General features: G+C 37.8%; 1 protein-coding gene across 1 annotated transcript in view; it reads right to left on the bottom strand.

The window, feature by feature from the left end:
* Positions 1-6,370: 6,370 nt before the first annotated feature.
* RAPGEF4 (Rap guanine nucleotide exchange factor 4) overlaps positions 6,371-27,446 on the bottom strand; it is a 280,672-nt gene continuing 259,596 nt past the window's right edge. The window contains exons 26-28 of the mRNA XM_044669788.1: positions 27,187-27,251; positions 11,151-11,205; positions 6,371-6,782 (exon numbers count right to left, since the gene is read on the bottom strand). Coding sequence (XP_044525723.1) covers positions 6,655-6,782; positions 11,151-11,205; positions 27,187-27,251 — 248 coding nt within the window. The 3' untranslated portion in view covers positions 6,371-6,654. The remainder of the gene's footprint in view (positions 6,783-11,150; positions 11,206-27,186; positions 27,252-27,446) is intronic.

Raw genomic sequence — 27,446 nt, forward strand, 5'->3', positions numbered from 1 at the left:
CTCTGCTGTGGTTGACTGCTACTCTTAGTTTTCTAGGGTAACTTTAAGGAACTGGATTAGTTGCTCATAAGCCCCCACCAGGGTACTTCTCTCTGATTTTCAGCTAGACTTAAAACAGCTTTTACAAAAAGTATTTACTAAACAAGTATGTCAAGAGTAGCTTGTACAACATATTCTTTGTATACTCAAGCCTACCACATATATGGTGTCAACTGGGTTTTTGGGAACACCAAGTTTGCCCCTGTGCCCTGAGAACTCACCCTGAAGGAAGTCCCAGATTGACCCCTGTTCTGACTGAACAATAGACTTTAAAGTAATTAATGATCCCAGTTTAGGTGAGACTAGCAGACCTAATGAAATATGAAGTGCCCTTTTTGTCTTAGAAGCTTCTCCCATTGATCAGAGTCCTTAAGCTACTCCCTGATACTCCAGCCTCTGGTTACAGTCTCTTTCCCTAGCCTGTTTGTGAACTGTTTGTGTTTGTTTGTTTTACCTAGTTCCCCAAAAGGTATATAAGAGCCCTGTTCTATTAGTCTTTGGAGAATCATCCAGCAGGATGATCCTCTCAGAGAATTTGTCCCCAGAACCCCAGGGTTTCCACTCTGTGTAGTATTTGGCACTTGGCTCTGTATAGCCTCTGATTATTATGGATCTATCTCTTTCCTGATTAAAGATTTGGTTTTGCTGACTACTTTCATGATTCTGTGTTTTATAAGGTTGACAATGGCATATATAGGTATCCCTTTCACATAGTGGGAGGGTAGAGGTATGAATCCATGTAAATTTTTTGGCCTTCCCTTTGTACTGGAGAAAAAGTCTGAATTTTTTCTTTTCCTTTTATGGAGTATTTACAGTACCTTATTGTAAAATTTGGGTTAAGCCTTTGGCCATAGGTGATATGTAGGTCAATGTTCAGATATCTCTACATTTCTAGCCTTTGTGTGTCATCTGATGGCTTTCATGTTCTTTTTAAAAAATTTAACTTTTTATTTATTTTAACTTTTAAAAAGATAGCATACATTTATGGTATTAAAAGATAAAATGTATTGATACGATAGAAAACCGTATATATATATTTTATGTATTTCTGATCTTCTAAACTTTTTTCTGTGTTGTCTGCTGGCCTTCACTTGCCATCTGTGGTTTCTGTATCTCCCCAAATTCTCATTTAATTTCTTATGCTGACCCATGATATAATGAAACCATGATGAGGAAAGTTGCAATGTAAAAGGGCTACCATAGTGTTCACTTAATAAGTGCTTTTTGGTCTATTAATTGATTGAATGGGGTTAACAAGGAAATACCAATACCAGGATACTTGAGCTATAGGACACATTATGGATATGAAAGATGTTGTTTGAGGATAAACATTACTTTAGACAACGAATAACAAATTAATGGAGCTCATTATCCCTAAAGACTATGTAACTAAAAATATAAATTTAAAAATCATTTGGTCATATATACAGATTTATAAATTATGAGTTACTGAGGAGAGTTTCATATTTTGAAAGCAGATTGGGACAGAGGAATATAACTTTTTAGGTTTGTGCCAAGAAAATAAAAAAATAACACCCCCCCCCCCAATGTCCCATTGGTCCTGAAAGTGTCATGGATCCAGCCCCATTTGGCAATCACTGTCTTATAATTATAGCCAATGGACACTGAGGGTGGAAATCCTAATGTTTATATTCTACCATCGTAAATGTGCTTTTGTTACTTCATGCCTAAACAGACTATATAATGAAAGGTACCTACAGAGATCATTCAACATCTTTTCACGATCCAGGATGATTATAGCAGGTCATTTCAATTCCATTTGACAGTCATTTATTGAACGCCTTCTAGGTGCCAGGTTCTATGCTATGTATATACAAAACCTAAAAGAAAAACCATTCTTGCTCTTAAGGGGTTTGCATTTTATTGAAGGAAAAGAAGATTTAAAAGATAAGTAAACACAAAATATATGTAAAATACAGTTTAATTTGTGGCATACAAAAAAATTAGTAGAATCAGGACTTAATGGCATTTCCCATCTCTTGTAGAAGGTGGAACTTCTCTAAGGAAGCTAAAGATCCTAAGAACTCAAGGTGAGGAGTGGGTATAGGGATGGAGGGAAGAAAGGCTGTGTGAATGGCTGGAGATGATCCATGGAATGCTGGGTATGGAGAATCCAAGGAAGGCAGCTTGACTAGAATAGAGAGTGCATGAGAAGGAGTGATGAGCAATCAATCTGGAAAGATAGGTTGCAACTAGTCAGTGAAGAGTGTTAAATGATTAATAGAAGTTTATACAAGGAGCAATAGTGAGGGACTGATCCTTCTGGAGCAAGGAAATACAATGATCTGACCTGTATTTTAGAAATCTCAATTTAGGGGTTGTATAGACACAGACATAGATCTATGCTCTCCTGATAATCTTTAACATTTAGATTACATTCTGTACATAAAAGGAATGGCTGGACATTTAAGGCTTATTTTCCATGTTTCTAGTTGCAGTTTACGGAATACTAACATTTCTGCCTATGATTAGATATACTTGGGTTTACTTTCAAATATCAGCTTCTATATGATAAAATACATTCACCAGCACAGTGAAAAGAGTACTGAGCTTGGAGTTATAAGTTCAAATCCTGCTAAGTCACTTAACCTCTTAGTCTCAGTTTCTTCTTCTGTAAAATGGGGGTAATAATAGCATCTATCTCATAGTTGTTGTGAGGAAGAAATGAAATAACTTAGATGCTTTGTACACCTTAATTAAAAGCATGACATAAATTCTAGCTATCATTGTTATTTTCAAGAATCAGAAAACATTTTTCTTGGCCTTCATTCATTAATCACATACAAATTCCAACCTAATATTCCTATGAAATCTAATTGTGGAAATAAACTTGGGAGGGAAGAAAAATTTTCATGTATAGACTTTAATATACGCACACATACAAATGTAATACTATATTATATTAATTAGAGAATTTTGTACCTTTGAACTGCATTCTCCAGAATTCCTTCAGTATTTCCCAGAATTCCTTTTGATCTCTCCACCATGTTGCATTGTCACACAACATTTTGAATATAGTTTGCTGTAAGTGCTTCCTCTTCCTCTTTTTTTCAGTGTGCAGGGCTGAGGAAGGTGACTTTTTGCTCTAGCTTTTTTATGTTAGGTTTTTTTTCATCTTCTAGTTTATTTTTTTAGAAAAATTTTCCATTGTTACATGATTCATGTTTTTACTTTCCCCTTTACCCCCCCCTTCAACCCCTTCCCCCCCATAGCCAACGTGCATTTCCACTGGTTTTAACATGTGTTATCGATCAAGACCTATTTACATATTATTGATAGTTGCATTGGTGTGGTAGTTTCGAGTCTACATCCCCAATCATGTCTGCCTCAACCCATGTGTTCAAGCAGTTGCTTTTCTTCTGTGTTTCCACTCTTGTAGTTCTTCTTCTGAATGTGGGTAGCGTTCTTTTTCCTAAATCCCTCAGAATTGTCCTGTATGTTAGTTTTATTAATAAAATCTCATTGAATATAATACTTAGAATATTGGATATTAATTTTGAAACACAATATGTTTGTGCATGTATATGTATACATATATATGGCACTACACATATAGTGCCTACCATGTGCCTAGCACTGTGCTAAGCACTTTAAAAAATATTCTAAAGCATCCAAAACTTGATTACTGTGGATTCTCTACTCATTGGTATAGATCACAAATCCTCCATAATCTTCATGAATTTCTATGGATGAAAAATTTATCACCTTATGGCCAACCTTCTGGTAAGGATTCTTTCTGCACTTGAATTGGCTTATCTTGGGAACACATACACAGTTCTTCAGTTAGGTCCGCACTTAAGAGACTTATCAGCTTGGTGGGACCCGCCAAAGTTTGTGTTTAAAGATATTTCCTCCAGAAACCCAGCATTTCTACCATGCCAGGCTAAGACACTAGAATAGAACTTTGATGTAGAATACATGTGAAATTTAAGACAAAATGAATAATCAATTTTATCTCTATTAATGCATGAGTTTTCTGTCTGCAATTTAAAGAGCTTTGGAAATCTCTTCCTCTCCATAAAATGCTTTATTAAGCATCTAGAGGGTGATGATAGACCCCTCATGGCATCAGAGAAGTACTCCCTAAACTATTTACTTAGTACCTTGATGGTTTTGATAGAATTTCATCCAAAGGAAAATTTTAGTAGAGGAAGCCCAGCAAATGATATTGGCAGTTCTGTAGGGAGCAACACATGGCAGCTCCAGGGCTTGAGAGATATTCTAACAATATGAGAGTTCTTATTCAGTTGTTTCAGTTGTGTTCAACTCTTTGTGACCCAATTTGGGGTTTCCTTGGCAAAGAACCTAGAGTGCTTTGCTATTTCTTTTTTAGGCTCATTTTACAGATGAGAAAACTGAGGCAAAAAGAGTTAAGTGACTTGCTCAGGATCACTGAGTTAGTAAATTTCAGAGGCCAGATTTGAACTCGAGTCTTCCTGACTCCAGGCCCAGCACTCCATCCATTGTGTCACCTCCCTGCCCTACAATATGAGTTTCACAGACTCTTGTATCTTTTTCCTTTCCTGCTGGACATGTGTAGATCTGTGGAACAGGGTAGATTTTCTTTGATTTACTTTCTAATTCTATTTAATCAAAAGGTTTAAAAATTAAAGCTAATATAGTCACCAGATATTTCTGTTGAAAGGAAAACAGCAGAAAGGGCCCTTATGAGCTGGATTTTGCTGACTTAAAGTGTATCTTGAACCTGGGGTAGCTTTAGAGTTGGCTTCTGAGAGGGGGCCTCGGGTACATTTGTGGCTACCTTCTTTTCAAACTGGGACAGACAGGTCTGACAAAGAAAGCAATTGTTGATATGCTCTAAGATTCCACCTTCAAATCCAATTCACTCATGCTAGCTAACTGGCAACTTGGTAATGTAGGAAGAGAAGAAATAAATGGCTGGGGAGAGGCTGCTAAGGTCTGTTAAATAGACAGCTGGGCTTGCAGTCAGGAAAACCTCAGTTCAAGTCCTACACCTGGAACATACTGGCTGTGTGACCTGGTCAGTCACTCAGGGCAGCCAGCCTTCTAAGACATTAAGTTGCAGAATAGAAGCCAATTTCCATTGGTAGAAAGAGATTATCCACTGAGAATTCCCTAAAGTTATGAAATCATAGATCTGGACTTTCCCCTGCCCCCATCATTTTTATGTTTATTTTTTTTTTAATAAAGACTCAAGCACATCTTTTTAGCATTTCTATTTAATGAAGATTCTAAATGTTATTTACAGACGATGCACACACACATTCACGTGATTTCTGCACATTAAATGTTGCCGAATTATGAAACTGAAATAAAAACTTGTACTCCAGTTACATGCTAAATAAAATAAATAAAAAAGGAATGATTTTTGGCACAATACTGGTTACGTAGCAAATAAATACTTTATACCTTTAATTGAATAAACGCTTTTATTTACATTCTATCTGAAAGTGCAAAACAATTGCTGAAAATTAAGATATCTGTAATAATGTTTAAATCCAGAAAATAGGTTTTTTTTTCTTGCCAGTAACAATAATTTGCAGTTGATAGTAAAGTTTTTGTGTTGTTTTTTTTTAATGCCCAGGAAAATATTCTTATTTTGAAAAAAAAAAAAGTTTTGTGCATATTGTGCTCTTGTTCAATGTCATTTTCTACCTTTGTTATAGCCATTTTAACAACCTCAGTCCTGGAATTTCTGTGTAATCCTGATTGGTCAGTTTTACAAAAGGTTACATTGTAAACATAAATATAATTCTAGTTTTCTTTCAAAAATTAGAGACCGGTCCTTCCAAGTTCACATAAACAGCCCTAATGTTGTTACGGCGGTATGCAATGGCAAGTTCTCTCACAGGTGAGGCCAGGAAGGCAGGAGGATTCCATCGCTACCCCCATCTTGATCTTACGTGTCTTTTTGTTAACAACATATAACCTCTCGAATCCAGAACCCTGGAATATAATTACTACGGCTCTATCTTAGAGGAATTCCCCACCCCTCCTGCCAGTGACATATCTTACCCCTACAGGAAGGCATGGGAGAGATCTAGGGATTTACAACATGCCTGCCACTGGCTGGAGATCTATCGAATTTTACTACGGTTTTAGTTTAGAGTACAGCAAAGACAGGGGGCATTCCTGAAGCTACAGTGTACAAGCATTCCATAAGCCAAACATGATTCTCCCTTTATTATATCTTGTGTTTCAGACAGTGCTTGGAGACAAAGCACTTTCACAAACGTGACCATTTTTGATCCTCGACAACAGCCCTGCGAAACAGGCAAAATAGCTTTAATTATCCCCATTTTATAAATGAGGAGACGGAGGCTCAGAGAGATTAAGTGACTTGCCCAAGGCCACACAGCTATTTAGTGGCAGAGCTGAGACTAGAACCCAGGTCTCCTGGCACCTAGTTCAATGCTATTTCCACAATGCCACATTGCCCTCATCACCATGTAGCTGGTGTGCTGGGAACTGCCCAGAGATTGTTAACGCTAAATTTTTCTTTATTTCATAAAATTCTGTATGGCAGTAGAGTTGTAATATAAATGGCATTTTTTATTTTTCTTAGCAGATAGAAGACTGGAAATGAACCATTGTTTTAGTCCCTTTAAATGTTCAAGCTCGACGAGGCTCTAATCTGTGTGACATCTGTGATAAAGTTCTCTGGTTGTCAATCACGTTTAATTGTCGAACATATCCCCGGACGTCCTGATGGTTCTTATTAGCAAGGGCTGCATCAGGATCTAATGACATGGGAAAAGAGCAGAGGTTATTACATTGTAAGCATGTTTAATATCAAATGACTTTATTCCTTTCACGTATTTACTATTTTTCATGCTGGGAGTCAATAAGACTTTCTTTTATTTTGTTATTAATAAAACCTATTTACAAGTGTCTCAGTCCTTCCTTTCCCTCCCCACATCATAGAAGGTATCATCTGGGACATATATATATGTGTGTGTATTATGTCTTTTATACATATATACATATATTATGTCTTTCATGTTTCTATTTTTCAGTTCATTCTCTGGAGGTAACATTCACAATCTATTCTTCAAGTATTAAATCTGTAGCTGTCTCATTTCTATTCATTTCACTTTCATTATCCCATGTTGTTCTTTCCAAATTTTTTTAAAATTAGCCTATTTCTTGTTTCTTATGGCACATGAAATAAAAACTTGTACTCCAATTATGTGCTAAATAAAAAAGGAATGGTTTTTCAATACTGGTTACGTAACAAATAAATACTTTATACCTTTAATGTAGCAAATAAATACTTTATACTTTTAATTCCTATTCCTTGTTTCTTATGACACATGAAATAAAAACTTGTACTTACTTGTATTCTATCCCAATTATTTATCACAATTTGTTTAGCCATTCTCCAATCAATGGGCATCCCCTCAATTTCCATTTCCATTTTTATGCCACCACTGAGAGCTGCTATAAATATTTTGGCACATATAGGTTCTTTTCCTTTCTTTTTTTTTTTTTTTTAATTTTTTTTTTTAAACCCTTACTTTCCGTCTTGGAGTCAATACTGTGTATTGGCTCCAAGGTAGAAGAGTGGTAAGAGCTAGGCAATGGAGGTCAAGTGACTTGCCCAGGGTCACACAGCTGGGAAGTGTCTGAGGCCAGATTTGAACCTGGGACCTCCCGTCTTTAGGCCTGACTCTCAATCCACTGAGCTACTCAGCTGCCCCCTCTTTTCCTTTTCCCCTGATCCCCTTGAGACTATTGCTGGGTTTAAGAGTATACACAGTTTTATAACTCTCTGGGTGTAATTCCAAGTTGTTCTTCAAAATGATTGGATCCATTCACAATTCCACCAACGATATAGTAATATCCCCATCAATAAGACTTTCAGTGTTGCCACTGTACTATCTTAATAGTCTATATTAAAATAGGTAATCTACTATTAAATAATAATCACTGTTCTATTTTGATATTTTAATTTATAAATATTTTAATAGGAGACATGTAGTGTCTCTTTATATTTTCTTTTCCTTTTCCAGATCAGATATCTTCCTTTGATGTTTTCCCTAGCTTCTCACTTGAGGGGCCATCGAAGCAACCTTCTGAGGGCACATATAATTCGAACATACTGAAATCTACTGGTCTTTTCCCTCTTGCCACCAATCTAACATTAAACCTAAAATGCATCCTTTGTTCCGTCTCTAGGTAAGAATTGGTCTAGCCTTTGTTAGCCTCATGTTTCACTGTTTACTGACTACTGTTTTTAATTTTCATCGGGGCCAAGGTTAAGGAAGTAAGCCCTGAATGTGAAGAAGCAATTTCCTCTCTCTCATGTATGACCTGCCTCTGAAATTGAAATACTTACTTCTGCTCCAATGCCACTCTTGGAGTGGCTGGATCCATGATACCAAATGTTCATTTCCTTTGCTATAAAAAAAGGACCCATTTTGACCTTATCAAGGTCTCTCTGTATTTAAGAGAAGCTTACATTTCCATTGTAATTTATGAGTGTTTTTCCTTAGATCCCTGTGAGGGAGGCAATGCTGGCATAATTTCCATTTTACAGGTGAGGAAACAAAACCTTAGCAACCTGACCAGGGGAAAAAGAGCTGGTAAGTGATGATGACAGGATTTGATTCCAAGTCTTTCCATTTCAAGGCTCTTTTTATCAAACTATTCTCCGCTTGAAAAATAAAGCCTTAACCTAGTGGGTTGAAGTCACTCTTACAGCTAAACTACATTCCCTGACCCAGCAGGCTTCCATAACCTAATGTGCATAATATCCCAGTGGCTACTCTCCTACTTTTTGCCAGAACTCCTTGAAATCTACGCTTAAAGCCCCTTAGAGGAAGGAAGTTTAAGGATCATCTAGTCCACCCTTTTATGTTTATCAGAAGCTCACAGAGGTTGTCACTTGTGTCTAAGGTCACAAAGTGGATTAGTGGTAGGACCAGAACTCTGAATCCCAGTTCAGGCTCTTTCCCCTATGCATGTTGCCTCCTGTAGACCTTTCTGCTTCTCTTATATACACATGCACAGGCACACACACACACACACACACACGCAAAAACGTTCCTTTTTCTCTTACCACTCCCAAAGGCAAAGGGAATGTACTTTTTGCACAAAGGGTGAAAGACAGCATTTTAGGGCTGAATGGAGATTTAGAGGCTCTCGCTTGGTATAAGAAAAAACTCATCAGGATACTAATCATCTAGAATTAATCCCTCACTGGACTGCACGAGGAACACATTGTGTTTAATTTCATCTCTTTTTTGCTGGCAATGTACCCCCAATGTACAATATACTGTAATTACATTGTCCATAGTCCTGCAATGTTTATGACGCTATTCCTATAGCTTTATCTATAGACTGTTGACTTCAGAGCTGAGCAGCTGTTGTTTACCAGCAGTCACAGATAACTTCAACAAATGCACTACACATTATTTTACAAACTGGTTTTCCTTCTCTTCTTGGAGAAAATGGAGCAGAATGTAAATGTGCAGATTCCCAGGACCACCCTCTCCTTCATGCAGGGCATATTTCCAGGAAGGCTTATAGAACAGCCAGAGGTGGTTCCAGAGATAGCTCTTACTTCATTGTCTAATAACCATTCCTTGAGATGGGAAAATGGGAAAGTTTGGTGGCTCCTCTGGCCTGTTGATTTATTCCCATAACAGGGGCTGGAGAAGGCAAAAGCATCTCTCCTTTAGTGATGGTGTCTCCTTACCCACCTGCTTCCCCAAAGGTGTCAGTCTTCACTGTACTAATGCACAATATTTTTTCCCTACTTCCTTTTCTCCTCTGACACTGAATCTAAGACAACAATAGGTACTAATAGGATTCTAGAATCTAACCAGCTGAAGTACTGATGAGAAAAGAAAAACATGCCTGCCTCATCTGATATCTCCTAGGATATGTTGACAGAGAAGCAGGATTGCCTGCTGGTTAGAGTCTTGGACTTGGAGTAAGGAGGATATGGGCTTAGATCCTGCCTCTGACACAAGCTATGTGATCTTGGCCAAGTCACTTCATCTCTTTATGCCTCAGTTTCCTCATGTATAAAATGGGGATAATGATACCTTTTGTACTTACCTAATAGGGCTACTGTGAAGAAGCAAAATAACACATGTGAACTGCTTTGCAGACCATAAAGCAGTGCACAAATGTTAGCTATAATTATTGTCATGTATCATAGTGGCAGAAATCATAGTAATGCTTAGTCATAATGGCAATCTTTATATCTCTAAGGGCAATGACTAGTGTTTACCCAAGAGAATGGCACCACGGAGACTTGTGGGGGTCACCTCTATCACATATTAATTATGAGTTAATTTTCAAATTTCTACAAATGACTAATGAAATAAAGTCTACAGTAAAAAAAAATGCCCCAAAGTATATCTCCTTCCTTCTCCAGTCCAGTTTTAGGGAGTCAAATTTCTCTAACCTCCCTACCGGCCCACCCACACAGGACCCACATCAAAGCTAGAACCAAGGTGCCATGATAACATGGTGCCCTGGGCTGAATTCGATGACACTGATTTATTGTGATTCGGTCACACATTTTGTCTGGTGCCTTTATGAAAAGGAAAAAATACATACAACTTAACTTAATATAGGAGGGAAAATACTTTCTTTGCATAGCATCTTTTGCAAATATATCACAGGCATTAATTAATTCTTACAACACTTCTGGACAGATGATAAAATATTATCTCCTCCTGTTTATAAATGATGGAACTGAGTCATAAAGGGTTTAAGTGAATTACCCAACATCAAACAATGAGTCAGAGGAAAAGCTGGGATAAGGCTGGATTACCTGGGCAATCTTGTCATAATCTTTTCCTATATAGCTTCAAAGGCCACATTAGGAACATCAAAATGATGCTCTTAAATTCATTCTTTTTCCTCCCTTAAATTTAGTGCTAGAGTGGCCTTCCTATTTTTACCATTTAGCTTTGTAACAACCAAAATGCAATGGAAGGCCTTCAGTCCAACACCTTTTCTCTTGGAGTTTGGAGTCCCAAGTGTGTGATATAGTCACCAAGTTACCTGGCATCTCAAGCTTTATTAATATCCTCATTAAAAAACAGTCATACCATCAAGACCCAGAAGGCAGGATATAACGTATAACTTACTGAAGGGTTGGCTCCTGCAGTACCTCACTGTTCTGACCGTGTTAGCAATCATGCGCTAAAAAGGAGAAAAAAAAGGCACATCAATCAATGTAACAAGTGATGGAACCTGCCAAGAAAAACAACCACATTTAGTGTAGCCATAGTTGGCATGATGAGAAACTGCATGACCTGGAGGCTTCTCTGTAAAAATCCACAAAGATAAGGAATTCATCTTTGTAAGGTAAGATGTTCAGGAGGAGTTTTAATCTCATTTTATATCTGTGTTCCCCTTATTCTTTTCAGAAAACACAAAAGAAAAAAAATGAAAAAGCAGTGTTTTTCCTGAAGATATCCCTCATGGCAAAAGATGCATTTTTATGCCCATTTCCTGGTACTAATATGATCATATTTGTGGATATTGCATCTGCCCTAGAAGTGGAGAAAACCTCCTCAAAAAGGATGGCCTAAACATAAGTGTCATAAAACCAGCCTCTACATAGAAGTCTTACTTATTTTATCTCCTCAACTAGAGTTCATCCTGACCTTGCCCCAAATCACTTCAAAGAAACAATCCTCCATTCCTCTATCTTAACCCGCCCCCATCTCAATAAACTTAAATTTTATGTATACAAATAAATACATTAAAATATGTTCAACATTCATATGACTTTCTTTTGAGAGGACTTTAGTGGTTGGGGGTATTAGGAAAGGTCTTGTAGGCATTAGCTGGACAGGGTTTTGAAAAAAATAGGGCTTCAATGAGGCTGGGATGAGGTGTGAGAATAAGATTTCAGAATCATCAAGAGAGAGATTAATTGTCCCCATGAAATTGATGAGATTACCGAAGATGAAAGTGTCAAAAGAACCCAGAGGAGGACCTAGGACAGAGTTGTGGGGTACACCCATTGTTGATGTTCAGTTATTTCCAACTCTGTGACCCCATTTTGGAGTTTTCTCAACAAAGTTATTGGAATGATTTGCCATTTCCTTCTCCAGCTCTTTTGTAAATGAGAAACTGAGGACTTGCCCAGGGTTATACAGCTAGTAAGTGTCTAAAGCCAGAATTAAACTCATGAAGATGCGCCTTCCTGATTACAAGCCTAGTGCTCTAATCACGGCATCTTACACCCATTGTTAGGGAGCTCCACATAGATAATAAATTTGCAAAGGAGACTAAGTCGAAGCTGTCAAATTGGGAGAAAAGAATATCATGAAAACCCAGAAAGGAGTGAATATTTAGGAGGAAAAGAGTGGTCAACTGTGTCAAATGCCCTAAAGAAGTCAAGAAGGATAAGGACTAAGAAAGACCATGAGATTTGGCAATGAAAATAACAGTAGGGAGTCTAGAGAAAACCTTTTCAGTTACATGATAAGGAATGAAGCCAATATGCAAAGGACACATAGAAGGTGATTTGCAGAGGGAGAGAGTACTTTCAGTGTAGAAGGCAGAGGAGAAGGACAGTAAAGATCCAGGAAAGAGTCTGAATAGAAACTGGAACTTGGACTGAACCTCCAAAGAAGCTAAAGATGCTAACAGGTACCAGATGAGGAGGGCGAACATTATAGACATGAAGACTTTATAGGAAATGGAATGCTAAAGTTGGATAAGTAGTAGATCTAGTAAGGACAGCTAGGCGGTCCAGTGGATAGTGTGCTGAGTCTAGATTCATCTTCCTCAGTTCAAAGCCAGTCACTAGAGACCTTTATTACTGTGTGATTCTGGGTAAGTCACTTAACTTGTTTGCCTCAGTTTCCTCATCTGTAAAATGAACTGGAGAAGGAAATGGAAAACCACTCCAGTCTCTCTGTCAAGAAAATCCCAAGTGGAATGCTTATTTATCTCTAGAGAAAGAACTGTTGGAGCCAAATGGATGTGTTCTCTTCTGACCCTGAGGTGCTGATTTTATTTGATAGTCAAAAAAGCTAGTATATTCTACAAAATTTATAAAAAATTTGGGAGTTAACCTACAAAAAACATAATAGAATTTTAAAAATTTAACTAAATATTATTTAAATTAAATTCTTCAGCTAGATAGCCAGGCTGGCCTTATTTACAGGTAGTAAGTATATTTATAGCTGACATCCTCCCTCTCCCAAAGAAATAATCTCTTCCACTTCTCTGTTCTAATGCCAGAAATTCTCCCATTCCTTTGGGTTAAGGAATTGAAGCCCTTGCAAATACACCTGGTAGAAGTAACACATTAAATTTTTTGTAACTATAATACTATATAGGGAAGGAACTAATTTTATCCTTTCTAACAGACAGCTGGCTGAGGGCAGCATATTTCATAATGAGACACACAAGTTAAGTTGTTTGTTTGTTTTTTAAATTCTTATCTTCTGTCACAGAATTGACATAAGTTTTGGTTCCAAGGCAGAAGAAAGGTAATGATTAAGCAACTGGGGTTAAGTGACTTGCTCAGGGAATGTCTGCAGCCAGATTTGAATCCAGGTGATCCCAAATCCAGGCCTGGAACTTTATCTACTTAGCCACCTAGCAGCCCCTCACTAGTAAGTTTTGATAAAGAACATGGGGAGAGGGTTTTTTTTTTCTTTCTTTCTTCTTTCCCATACCTTCCATCTTGGAATTAATACTCTGTATTGGTTCCAAGGCAGAAGAGGGGTAAGGCCTAGGCAATGGGAGGGTCAAGTGACTTGCCCAGGGTCACACAACTGGAAAGTATCTGGGGCTAGATTTGAACCTAGGACTTCCCGTCTCTAGGCCTGGTTCTCAATCCACTGAGCCACCCAGCTTCCCCCTGGGAGAGGGTTTTTGAGTTGGGAGAGGCAGAGGAGGGTCAGATAGAGAGCTTTAGCCATTGGGCAGGAAAGATCCTCTAAGGCCATCCTAAAAACATAAGCTACTGGAAGCAAAAAATGAAAAAAAGGATGTTGGAAAGCAGTCCATTTCCTTCTCTTGATACTTTTGCCAGTGGCCTGCAGAGATATGATAACATCTGCCAAAACATGGAAGTTTAGGGTCAGTGCTGAAGCTCTAGGTTTGTAGTGATTTCAGAATGTTTTATGGGTGTTTCCCAACCTAAAATAGACTATGAAGCAATCAAGTATCAAGAAGCAAGTAAGACACAGAATCAAGAAATCATTCGTTTTGCAGGGTCACCCATTTTTAGCAGGCAGAAGGAAAAGGTTTAGAGGAGTGCTGGCTGGGAAATGGGATGATAGGTTCATAGAATTATAGGATGTAGAGCCAGAAAGTAATGTAAGGATTATGAAGACAACTAGATAGAATCATCTATTGCCTTGGAAAGCCATTTAGATTAGCAAGGCTGAAGGTTTGTGCCAGTAGGAGCCCGTCGAAAAAGCAAAGCAAATCAAAATAAAACAAATAAGCAAAAACATTAAAGCTTTGAGTGAAAGTATAAACTGAAAATCTTGTCCCCAGTTTTGATTCTGTATTTTTATAAGTTTTTGATATTTCCATAACCGAAACTCTATTTACATGACACTATAGGTAGGTTGTTACAAATTTAGAGATTTTTAAAAATTTGTTATGGTGGTGGGATAGCTATGTCGTTCAGTGGACAGAGAGCCAAGAGTGAAGATGAGAGAAGCCCAGGATTCAAATCTGACCTCAGACTCTTCCTAGCTGTGTGACCCTGGGTAAATAACTTATCCCCCATCCCTTAGTCCTTACCTCACTTCGGTCTTGGAACCAAAACACAGTATTGATTCTAAGATGGAAGATAAGGGCTTTTGTTTTGTTTTGTTTTGTTTTTTTATCTGCTGGGTTGATAGGAGAGCAATCAACATCATCTAGCTTATTTCTGTATTGTTTTCCTGCCTTTAGTTAATAATAACAGTAACATGCATTTGTAAGAAATGTCTATAAGTAGGTAGACATGTAGATAGACAATAGGGTAGATAGGTATGGTTGTAGTTATGGGTAAAGTATAGACTAATGGACAGATAGTTTTGCTGTCAGGAATTCTTGGGTTCAAGTCCTGCCTTAAACACCTACTGGTTGGGTGACTATGGTCAAATTGCTAAATCGCTCTGTGCCCCAAGCAACTAAGAAGATAAATTGCAGAGATATTGTCAACCTGCATGGATAGACCGAGTTTCTCCACGTGGTAGTTCTCTGTAACAATAAAATCACAATTCTAGTCAATCTCTCTCTATCTAGAAAAACATTTTATCTCAAATGTGCTACTACACAGTGATGTGTGATTTACTATCCTTTCAAATCTATTAACCTTCTGGGCTAAAGTATATTTCAGGTTAATATTAATTCTTTTTAAAGCCTTTTGGTTAAATTCAGATGGCTGGAAGGAAATCTTTTGTGTTTTCATTTCTTTTTAGTTTAAAAAAATTTTTTTAAGGCCAGGAATATATTTTTTAATCTGTGAGACAAAACATCATTCCATAGCAGGGGATATGGATTTTTTTTTTGGAATATGGCATTTTAATGTTAGCAAGGACCCCTCAATCTTTGTGTGCTGTTTCAACGAGGCTTTTGCTGCTTATATTCTAAAGGTGGCTCCATAGAGATGGTGAATTAACTTTAACAATAGCAAGAAAATTGATAAGACTCCACACAGGGAAAGTGACTCTCAAACCTTGGAGCTGTCATGTTCCCCCCACCCTCTACACCTTCCCCTGGCCTCTCGCATTACCAGGTGATAGAAAATGAATCTGAGAGAGCCTCAATGATCTTTTTTTAAAAACCAATTCATATAAGATGAAAATCATTCAAAGAAGATTCCTAATTTTTTTAATATTAAAAGGAATACTCATAAGATCTTGGCAACTACTGCTACTCTGGGACACTGGGAAGTGACATGAGTCTGAACTGTTCATGCCCAAGTATTTTCTCATAGACAAAGGGAGAAAAATTGGTAAAGTTCATGGTTTTTTTTATTTTTTATAAAGGACCCTAAAACTCACACATCTTTTGGTCAGCATGAGAAATATATTACAAATACCTCCAAGAAAATGTAGCATACAATGTATAATTAGCCTCTTATATATGGAGCCCTCAAATAAACAGTAACTACGATAATTTTCATGCTAATTTACTTTAAGTTGTTTTTTCCACTTCTCCAAAGGCTTTGCATCTGAAGGGCACAAGTATATTCCATGCAGAATTATTGTAATTCTTCTGATATTGAATGGAGTGTAATTACTGGAAACCCTGGGAAATGCTGCCTGTATTCCCCTCTGAAGAATAATAAAACAATTAGCAGGGGTCAGAAACCTCTTCCTATACCATTTCGTGGGAAGTAATTGTTCTGCTTTTTAGTTTTGAAAGCTAAAACATTTCATTCTGACTTCAGTTTTAGACTACTCTTTAGAGCTATGCTCTGAGGCTTCGTAATTTTTACCTCATTATGTAGTTTAAAATGTGAGAACAATTGTTTAAATCAGTAATTTTCAGCTTGAGAGTTTGGTTCTACCTTTCTAAATCTTTGATTAATTTTAACAATAGTTTTAATTTTGATATATCCTTTTTAATTGTACTCAAAGATAACTTTAGTTACATCTCAAAATTCACACCTTGCTTTTGCATGGGGGACTATTTTTTTGCTTCATTAGGTCAGCATAATACTGCCAGTCATATGCACTCTGGTTAGGAATGGATGAACCTTGCCAATGTAGCTGCAATTCTGCTAGATTTTTATCTTGCAGAAGAAGAAACAGACTTAACATTTTAAGTTTAGGTAGTCCTCCAACCATTGGCAGACAACTCTCATCCCTTAAGGTGCAACAGAATAAAATTCAGGCTAAAGAGCTGAAATATAAGACCAACAATTTGGAGCTTAAAGGGGCCTTAGATACCTAAGCCAACTCCTTCATTTTACAGGTGAAGAACTTGAGGCCCAGACAGGTTAAATGACGTACTGGTAGTAAGTAGTGGAGAGAAGACTTGCACCCAGGACTTCTGATTTCAAATGCTTAGCTCTTTTCATTGTACCATGAAACTTCAGCAATGTTTTTTAACTCTCATTCTAATGTTAGGCAAACAGCAAGTAGATATTCACATTTATTCTGAATGTAACTGAGGATAAAAGTATGTCGACTTCATGACCTAACTGGCAAGACAGAGACAGAGCCAAGTAGCATTACTCAAGACTTTCACACCCCTGCCAGGAGGGATGGTCTCCACAAAGCAAATCCAGCAAGTTCCTGTGATGCTGGCAACTAAAAAATAAAAATATATAGGTTTTTACTTCCTGGCATCTACTAAAATAAATATTGTCTTACTTCATAAGCAAATCCAATTCTGCCCCTAATCTGGAGTTCTTGCCAGAAAATTGTAAAAGGGGCCACCCTTCTGAGATTCCACATTTTAAATGTATAGTTATCGTCATTCTGAGGCCAGCTTTTCATCCACTACTCCATGCTGCCTGTCTCATTGCCACATCCCTCTGCTTGGGACCAACTTTTAGGCTCAGAAGTCCTGGCAAGACAACAACCACCTTATTTCAGCCAAACTCAAAGATGGTCATATTCTCAATCTTGCCATCACCTACAAATGTACCACCTCCATGTTCAAGAATTCTGATATTTATTCTCTTCTCCGGTCATATTCTTTTGCTTTTTCGTTTCTCTCTCTCCCCACTCTCTCTCCCCTCCCTTACATAATTCCACCCTTCATCTGCACTATGATCTCCAGTCCCTTGACCTCTCAATTCTTTCCCAGACCATCTCCTCTGTACCCCATCTTCTTCCCATCTTGACCCCTTAGTGAACTAATTCAACTCTCTACTATGCTCATTTCTTGAATCCTTATTCCCCTTATCATATCATCAATTATCCCCATCTAAGCTTCAGCATTGGATCATTCTCATCATTCACCATCTTCACTCCTACACATGTGCTACTGAACAAAAATGGAGAAAATCATACAATTTCCCTTGACTCTCCCTCTTCATAATCTCTCAGGTAAAAACTTTGTCTCATATTTTGCAGAAAAAAAAGTAGAGGCTGTTTTCTATGAGTTCTCTTTTCTCTTCTCCCCACTTCCTATCATTCTTATTACTCAGGTGTCTTCTGCTGCTCTCTGCTCCTTCGCCACTGTCACTACCAAAAATGACCTCTCTACTTGTTTAAGTGATCCTTTTCCAACCTGTCTCCCCCAACAGACTGCCCTTTATGTCACCCCTACTCTTATCATCTTTTTTCAATCTCTTCCTCTATACCAGCTCATTTCCTACTGCTTGTAAACATGCCTAGATCTCCCTTATCCTGAAAAAATTCTCACTTGATCCTTCCATCCCTTCCATCATCTTCTGTCTCTTCTGCCCTTTGTAGCTACATTTTTCACCATATATAATAGATACCTTTATTTTTTTCTTCTGATTTTCTTCTTAACCCCTTAACAATCTGGCTTCCAATCTTATCATGCCACCAAAATTGCTCTCTCCAAAATTTCTAGTGATCTCTTATTTGCCAAATTCAATGGTCTTTTAAAAAAACTCTTACTTTCCATTTTAGAATCAATATTGTGCATTGGTTCCAAGGCAGAAGAGTGGTAAGGGCTAGGCAATAGGGGTTAAGTAACTTATTCAGGGTCACACAGTTCTCCTCCCTATGTGACCATTCCTTTTGCCTTTATTAGGTTATCATTCAGATCATTTCCTCTAACTATAAGTGTCCTCAGGGTTCTGCTTTGGGCCCTCTTCTCCCTATAAACTACTTCATTTGGTGAGCTCACCAGGGTACATGGGTTTATTTACCAACTCTATGCTGATGATTCTCAAATCTATCTATTGTGCCCCAATCTCTCTGCTCATCTCCAATCTCTCAACCTTTCAGACATCTTGAACTGGATGTCCAGGAGACATCCTAAATTCAACATGTCAGAAACAGATTTCATTATCTTTCCACCAAAACCTCATGCACTCAACTTTTCTTTTACTATAGAGAGTAAAACTGTCCTCCCATCCCTTAGGCTAGCAACTTTATTTCCTCCATTTTATTATGTTCTGTTTCAGCAACTAAATCATAAACTTTTTGAGCCAGGTAGGGGCTTCATGGCATCATTTGAAATAAATCAATGCTCAAGCAAAACTAAAATAAAAATTCTCTCATTCCTGCCTCATGCCAATCTTGGCTCCTTCGAGGATCTGGTCAAATGCCATTTTCTTCATGAAGCTTTTCCCAATATTCCCTCCTCTTCCAGTCTATTTGGGCCTTCCCTTTAGAAATTATTAATCTCATATTCAAAATGCATCTCAAATGTTCCTATTCAGTTACATATTGTCTCCATTAAGAAGTAAGTTACTTTAGGATAGGAATTACTTTGTTTTTCTTAGTATCCTCAGTGCTGCATAATGCCTGTCTCATAGCAATCACCTGATAAATGTTTATTGATTGAGCCAATTGGATCATATAAACTATTTTGCTACCATTTGGAGGAGTATGAACTTTATACAGGTTTGTAAATTAGAAGAGTCATATTTCAGGTTAGTACAGCTTACAAGACTAATTGGATTTCTCCAGCTAACAATAATTCCATTTCAATTTCTTTCTTTGTTTTTCCCCTAATAAAATACTCATTCAATCTCTCATTCCCATCCCTCCTTTTCATCATTTCTTATTTCTTTCCTCTTCCTTCTCTTTTCCCTCTCTCTTTTTTTGAGAGAGAGACTAGGGAGGAGATAGTCCTCCTGTCCTCTGTCCTGCTCACAGCCCATCTAGAATATCGGTTAGTTCTGAATACCATATTTTGAGCAGGACACTGATACCCTGGAGAGCTTCCAGGGGAAGACACTTAAGATGGTGAAGGGCTTCAAATAAATGACACATGAGACTCAGTTTAAGGAACTTGATTTGTTTAGCCTGGAGAAGAGAAGACTTGGGGCAACATAACAGTTGTAGACTGATTGTCAGTCATGTGGAAGCAGAGTAAAATTTACTTATCCTGAAGAGTAGACCTAGAAGCAGTGGGTAGAAGTGGCAAAGAAGAAAATCTAGCCTTAAGAAAGTGTAGAAGTGACAATAATAGTGAATATGGGAATGATCTGACCAGGATACATTTTTTTCCAGGTATCTCTAATTGATCCTAAAACTTATAGCCTGGTTTTATCAGAATTACCCCACTATACTGACTCTGGAGAGGAGATTTAAAGATAAGCCAGAGGTACCTATCTTGGCTATAAGGTGCCTATCATAGGCATAAATCCTATACCTGGGTAAATACCACCTTGGTCCTGAAATAAATTCCTAAATCTTACAAATGACTCCAAGGTTGCTCCTTATCAGGACTAAGTCTTGAGTCCTGATGAACAATCCAAGCTATATACATAACATTCCAAATGGACACTGAACATCTCTTGTATGAATTAATTACTAATTAATTAGTAATCCCCTAGATTACTCACCTTCTCCCCAACTTTTCCACAAATTTAAAAAGTATACAAACCTGAAGTAGTATCTGTTTGGAGAGTTCAGTTTACCTGGACTCTCACATATATGTGTGTGAATTCTCTCTTTCTAAGGAAATGAACAAAACTGCTATGGAAACTTTTCTCTTTGATTATTTTTTCAGGATTGATAGAAGGAAAAGCTGAATAGTTAGAACTATACAAAAGCAAAACAGATTGTCTCTGGTGGTAGTGGGTAGTGGGTTGTAGAAATGGTAAACAGAACTGCGGGAATAGAAATGCAGAAGAAAAACATATGATTGATCACATAGTTCAATGTGGATATGACTGGGGTTTTGGCGTTAAAAGTTCACTCTTCTACAAATATGAATAACACAGAAATAGGTTTTGAACAATGATACATGTATAACCCAGTGGAATTGCTCATCAGCTCTGGGAGGGGGGAAAGTAGAGGGGTGGGAAAAACATGAACGATGGAGCCATGGACAAATATTCTAAATAAAACAATTTTTAAAGAAAAGAAAAGAAATGGTAAACAGCTTTGTATAGCTCACACCATAACTAGGTGTTCTACAGAGAAGGTAGTACTGGAAAAAGTTTTCATCATTGAAACTAGCAGGAAAGTTGCCTACATGTAGATATCTATGCACAGAAGTCTCTATCACAACAAACTTCTGAAGAATTTGGAAAAACTCCCAATAGAAGCAAAGAAAGCATCACATTTGATAGCCTTTGCTAAGAAGTTCATTTAATTTTACCCATTTAGAAATGGCCCTCAGTCCTTCTTAGAAGCCTTGGCCCCCAGTGATCCCTCCCTCTTTTTGCACTGAGGGTCTCACTCTCTCCTGTTCCTTTAGCAATATATCCATGAGGCATTTCTTCCGTTGTTACATCAGATGTAACACTTTTCATGGTCTATTTTGTATTATAGTCGAAATGTTTTATCCTCCATGCTAGACTGAAAGCTCCCTAGGAATAAGTGCATTCAAATTATTTTGAAAGGGCAATTATAGGATATACAAGACTCAGTGTTAGGTGTGTGGGTGGGTGGGCAGCTGTGATACAAAGACAATTCCTGCCCTCAGAGAGCTTTCTTTCTATTGGGGCTGTTGGAAGTTTGCCTGGACAAGAATTATACCAAATTTCTTTTTTGTATCCTTATCATCTACTATTTCTTACACATAGCAGATACATAAATGTTTTTAAGTAGGAATGCTAAATGATTTAAATGTGTCATGGTTATTCAGCCTGTTTCCTCCATTTTATTATGTTCTGTCTCACAACTAAATCACAAGTTTTTTGAGCCAGGTAGGAACTTCAAGGCATGACTTGTACATCCTTGGACAGTGCCTCAATTAGAATAGACACTCAAGATTTGATTGGAAGCATTTATAAGATCTGAATTTAGTTTGCTTCCATGTTTTACAGAGAGTAAACTTGATCACTGTAGATTTTTTTTCTATAGATTGAGCTGGTACAGGGTGGCTGCATAGGTAGGTAGGTGGGTGGGTGGGTAGGTAGGGTCTTTTATTTCTCCACTCTTGGCAGGATAGAAGGGTTGAATCTCGGTTACAATTTGCAAAGCAAAAAATAATGGTTCAAAACATTCTTTTTTTGTTCGAGGGGAGACGATGCGTGCTCAGAAGTTTGTACCAGTCTTCTCATGCCAAATAAAACTATTAGTTTAAAAATGATATTCATAAATAAATAAACCTAAATATGGGTATGTCTGAAATAGAACCAAGCACATAATACAGTAGCAACTGTGACTATCAGCATGCTATATATATGCAACAATACCCTTTCAGCTTTATGCAGCCTGGTATGGTGGCAGCAGGCCAACACATTATCTGCTAATCCATTCCTAGTCTAGGCTCCTAAATGTTATAAATATTCATGGATGCCATAGAAAGCTACTAAGGGCTTTATTCAAACACTTTTCCCGAATACCCCTTTATGTTCCAAAAAAAAAAAATGAAAGAATGTCTGCCCCCCCTTTTTTGCATAAGGATCAGAGTGTGAATTCTCTTTTGTTCATATCCACAAAACCTGAAAACCAATATGCAACAAATTCCCTAATCCTCATTTCACACCTCAAGGGTGGAGAGGCTGAAATAAAAAAAAAGGGGGGGGGCAGGGATGCTGGCACAGTGGTCTACCACTAATATGCTTCACTCCATGGAACGCTAAGCAACCTGGGTTCTTGACTGTTTTGGTAACTTTAGCTCCCTGTGTAGGTAGGTGCAGTTTCTAGAGACAGTCATCCAACAGAAGAACAACCAACCACACTGGTCTTCCTGACAGATGATTTTGCTGTGCAGCAGGAAGAAGGGGATTTCTTCTGCCAATAGTATACATGATGCCACAGAAGCTGACAGCTGAGAGAAGGATACTGGGGAGCAAGTTCCTCCTGCACTTAGGATGGAGGTTAGGGGTGAAACACTTTTTAGGATTTCCATTCCTTCTTTCTATACTATCCAATTTGTGGAAGAGCCATTTCAAAAACAGATACACTTTTCTCATGACAGGATCCTAGATAGAGAGCTGGAAGAGTTCCCCACTTGTGGCAAAATGTGCTTTAGACAAATGGGAACACATTGAGGTCTCTTATCTTCTTGCCATTGTGCACAGATACTTCAGCACAGAGAAAGGTAGCTAGGCAGACAGATGGAACAAGGGAGTTGAAATCTGACCAGATACTTACTGGCTGTGTCACCTTGGACAAATCACTTGGCTGCTCTTTTTGCCTCAGTTTCTTCAATTGTAAAATGAGGGGAATAATAATAGCACCTACCTCCCAGAGTTGTTGTGAAGATAAAAAAAAAGTTGTAGATTACTTTGCAAACCTTAAAACACTATATAAATATTAGCTATGATGATGATGGTGTGAATCCAAATGTGGATATCCTCCCCCCCAAACCCTTGCTTTCTATCGTAGAATAAATATTAAGTATTGGTTCCAAGGCAGAAGAGCAGTAAGGTACAATGGAGATTGTGATTTGCCCAGGATCATACAGCTAGAAAGTGTCTGAGGTCAGATTGAACCCAAGGCCTCTTTCCTCTAGGCTCTCCATCCCCTGCATGTCCTACCTGCCCCAAATATCCTTTCTGATAAAAAAAATGATATTAATGACTTGTGTCCACCTTTTAAATATTCTGTATAATTTGGCAAGTGGTTTCTATTTCTGAGAAGCTATTTTGTTTGTCTTTTAAGTTGGCAAAATATTTCAAAATCTTCAGGTTAAATGAATGAAGAGCACTGATCTCAGTGGCCTCTCGAACAGCAAAAGAAATGAAAACAACCATTGCACATCACCTTTGACAAGAAGTTCTGATGAAGGAATTGACCTCAGGATTAAATATCTTTGAGAGATATGAGCATATACTTTATTTTCCAAGAAGTTCCAAATCTAAAAACTCTGGTCTGAGCAATGGCTGCTTTTCTTTGCATGGTTATAGTCTGGGCTTGGCCGATTGCCAAAGCTCGATGGCGCTGATTCATTTAGAATTGTTACAGGATTTCCTATGTTCTCCTGTGATGTGGTATTTTTTTCAACTTTAGTATTACCATTATCCTATTTTTTTAAACTAGCAAGAAATTGGGCTGACCGACTATTCATAGATATTAGCTTCTGAATTCTTCCAAACAAAAGTCTTTGTTTTGACAGTTTGACAATCTAGAACAGTGATTCCCAAAGCGGGCACCACTGCCCCCTGGTGGGTGCTATAGCAATCCAGGGTAGTGGTAATGGCCACAGGTGCATTTATCTTTCCTATTAATTGCTATTAAAATTTAAAAAAATTAATTTCCAGGGGCACAAAGTAATATTTTTTTCTGGAAAGGGGGTGGTAGGGCAAAAAAGTTTGGGAATCACTGATCTAGAACTTGGTTAACTAACAACATCGTCTAACTAAGACATAGTGGAGAATGAGGAAGGTGACAAGAAGGGCCTCTGAGGAATACAAAATAACTATCACAAAGTCCTCATATTAAATTGTACGTGTCACTCAGAGGAGAAACCCTTAGCCCTCATTCCAAGGTTTTCTTGTTTTATTTTGCAGTGTCAGCCACTTTTAGGTTTTTAATAAATACTAGCAAACTTGACCATATAGTTTCTGATTCCATAGAAGATTGGAAGCTACAAATAAGAAAAGAAATTAGGGACTTGTGTAAGCAGATAGATTGAATAGCTAGGAAAGGAAAGGAAAAACTACAAAAAATAGACAATAATTCTAAAAATGTAGGAGTCTAGAACCATTTAAATATAGAGGGAAGTTGTCACAGAGACAAGAAAGAGTCTTAGAGGTTAGCTAGACCAACTCGGGGTTGAATAAGAATTGATTATACAACACTTCAGGCATATTCATCTAGTCTTGTTCAGTGACCTCTGATGAGAGGGAAGTCACTAATTCTGGAGACAACCATTCAACTTTTGCATAACTCTAATTATTAGGAAATGTTTCTTTCCATCAAGCCCAAACTTGCCTCTTTGCAATTTTGACTGTTATGCTGTTCCTAATTCTTCCACCTGGGGATGGGTAGATCAAATTTAATTCCTCTACTATGAGGACCTTCAAACAGAATAATCATCTTCCCCCAACCTCAATTCTTCCTAAGTCTTCATTTTTCTTGTCCAAATATCTAGTTATTTCAACTGATTCTCAGATGGCATTAACTTGAGACCCTTTGCTATCCTGGTTGCTTTCCTCTGTATATTCTCCAATGTACTGATGCCCTTACATATGGTGCCCAGAACTAAGTCAAAATTTCAGATGTGGTCCTGCCAGAGCAGAGGATAGTATGATGGTCATCTTCCTATTCCTGGATACTATACCTCTCTTTCTTGGATGTCCTCCATCCTTGAAGCTCTTATTGCTCAATTGCATTGTAAAATAGTTGGTGTTAATGATGTCTTGGAGTCATCAAGAAAAGGATACATTTCATTCTATATACAGTATTTATTAAGGCAGAGAAAAAAGTATGTAATGTATTTTAGAAAGATTTCCCTCCCAAATGATAAAAAATAAACCATGGGGGGCAGCTGGGTAGCTCAGTGGATTGAGTGCCAGGCTTAGAGATGGGAGGTCCTAGGTTCAAATCTGGTCTCAGACACTTCCTAGCTGTATGACCCTGGGCAAGTCACTTGACCCCCATTGCCTATCCTTACCACTCTTCTGCCTTGGAGCCAATACACAGTATTGACTCCAAGACGTAAGGTAAGGGCTTAAAAACAAACAAATAAATAAATGAACCATGATTTGGTGCTTAATGGGATAAACCCTCAGCTATGTGGAAAACTTGGTTATCTAGAGAATTCCTTTTCAGAAGGTTTCAGATGGTTGAGTTTTTTAGTCTATAAAAAAAGGAAGGAGTCAAATATCCTTCAGGTCCACAGTGAATCCAAATTTTATGAGTAACAAAGATGTAAAAGCATTTGTTCTCCCAATGGGAAATTTAACTTAGCAGGAGCTCAACTGAAAAACTTGGAAAACTTAATCAAATCTCATATTTCTGCATAAACAAATTTCCTATATTATGTAGAGCAACATGGCACCATCTAGCAAATTTTCCAGAAAATAAGATAATGCTACAATGAAAAGTATCATATTTATATAAGCTTGGAAAACAATAAAAGCGTCATAGGATAATGGCCTTTTGTTTACATTACACAATCCATAAAAGATTTAGTAGAACATATACCATTACTCATTTCCAAGCATAGGTTTAGAAGTCTTGTTTTTATATCTTTTTTTTTCTTTTGGGGGAGTTGGCCCCATCCACATTGGTATAGGAATTCCCTCTACTGATGATACCTAATGGCAACTTTTCTTTTTTAAATTTAAATCCTTACCTTCTGACTCAGAAATGATACAAGTATTGATTCCAAGGCAGAAGAGCAGTGAGGTCTAGGCATTGGGGCTAAATAATTTGCCTAGAGTCACACAACGAAGAAAGATCTGATGCTAGATTTGAATCCAGGACCTCTGAACTCTAGGCTTGGCATTCAATCCACTGAGCCAACTAGCTGCCTCACCTAGGAACTTTTCTATAGCTTGAAGTCTAGAGTTAACAAATTACAGTCTTAAATATTTTCCTGTGGCTTTGAAGAGTTAAACAACTTACCTATGATCATTCAACCAGTATATGTCAGAGGCAGGTCTTGAACCTTATACTTCAAAGGTTTTTAAAGTTTTCTCTCCATCCCTGAGTGAAATTGATTGGTATAAACTGTGCCCCTCGAGTATAAACCTCCAGTGGAAATGTATTGCGGAATGGTCTTTTGTCTACTTCAGTGAAGCCAAGTCAGGTTAGGCAGATAAACATTTCCCTGGCATCCTGGGGCAGGCTAGCTCCACAAACCTTGTGACAAAAACAACACGGAAGTCGGGCTGTCGCCTTCCTACATTATAGCAACAGGCGGTCACAGGAGAAACGAGGAACATAAAAGCCAGCAGCCTCTGGTCGCTGTGAGCCAACCACACAAATACAATTCAGCCCCACAAAAAAGAACTGACAATAAAATAGGGAGTCACTCTGTGCCAAATCTTTCAAAATCCTTTATGTATAACTTCCTTGAGTTTCTACATAGCAGCACATGAAGAAATTACCTCTTTTATTAGCAGAAAGCATTTTTTTTTTTTTTTGCAGGTGGCGGAGGGAAAGAAATACTCCCTCCCAACATTTGAGGTGAGATTATTAGAGTACGTACCATTTTTTCAAAGTTTACTAGATTGTCAATGAACGTCTTGTTCCCCTCATGAGTAAATGTCATATCTGTAAGGAAATAAAAAGCCACAAGCTAATAACCAATTGAAATTTGTCACAGGAAGAAAGCACAATGGCACTGCACTAGATTACACCAACTGATTTGCATAATGTAATTGTACAAGGCTAACAATGGCTCCTTTTATGTCAGGTGTTTAACTTCTAAAATCTCTTTACTTGAGATTAGTAAAATTTCTAAACTAG

This window comes from Gracilinanus agilis, chromosome 3, assembly GCF_016433145.1.
Source record: "Gracilinanus agilis isolate LMUSP501 chromosome 3, AgileGrace, whole genome shotgun sequence".
Taxonomy (NCBI): domain Eukaryota; kingdom Metazoa; phylum Chordata; class Mammalia; order Didelphimorphia; family Didelphidae; genus Gracilinanus; species Gracilinanus agilis.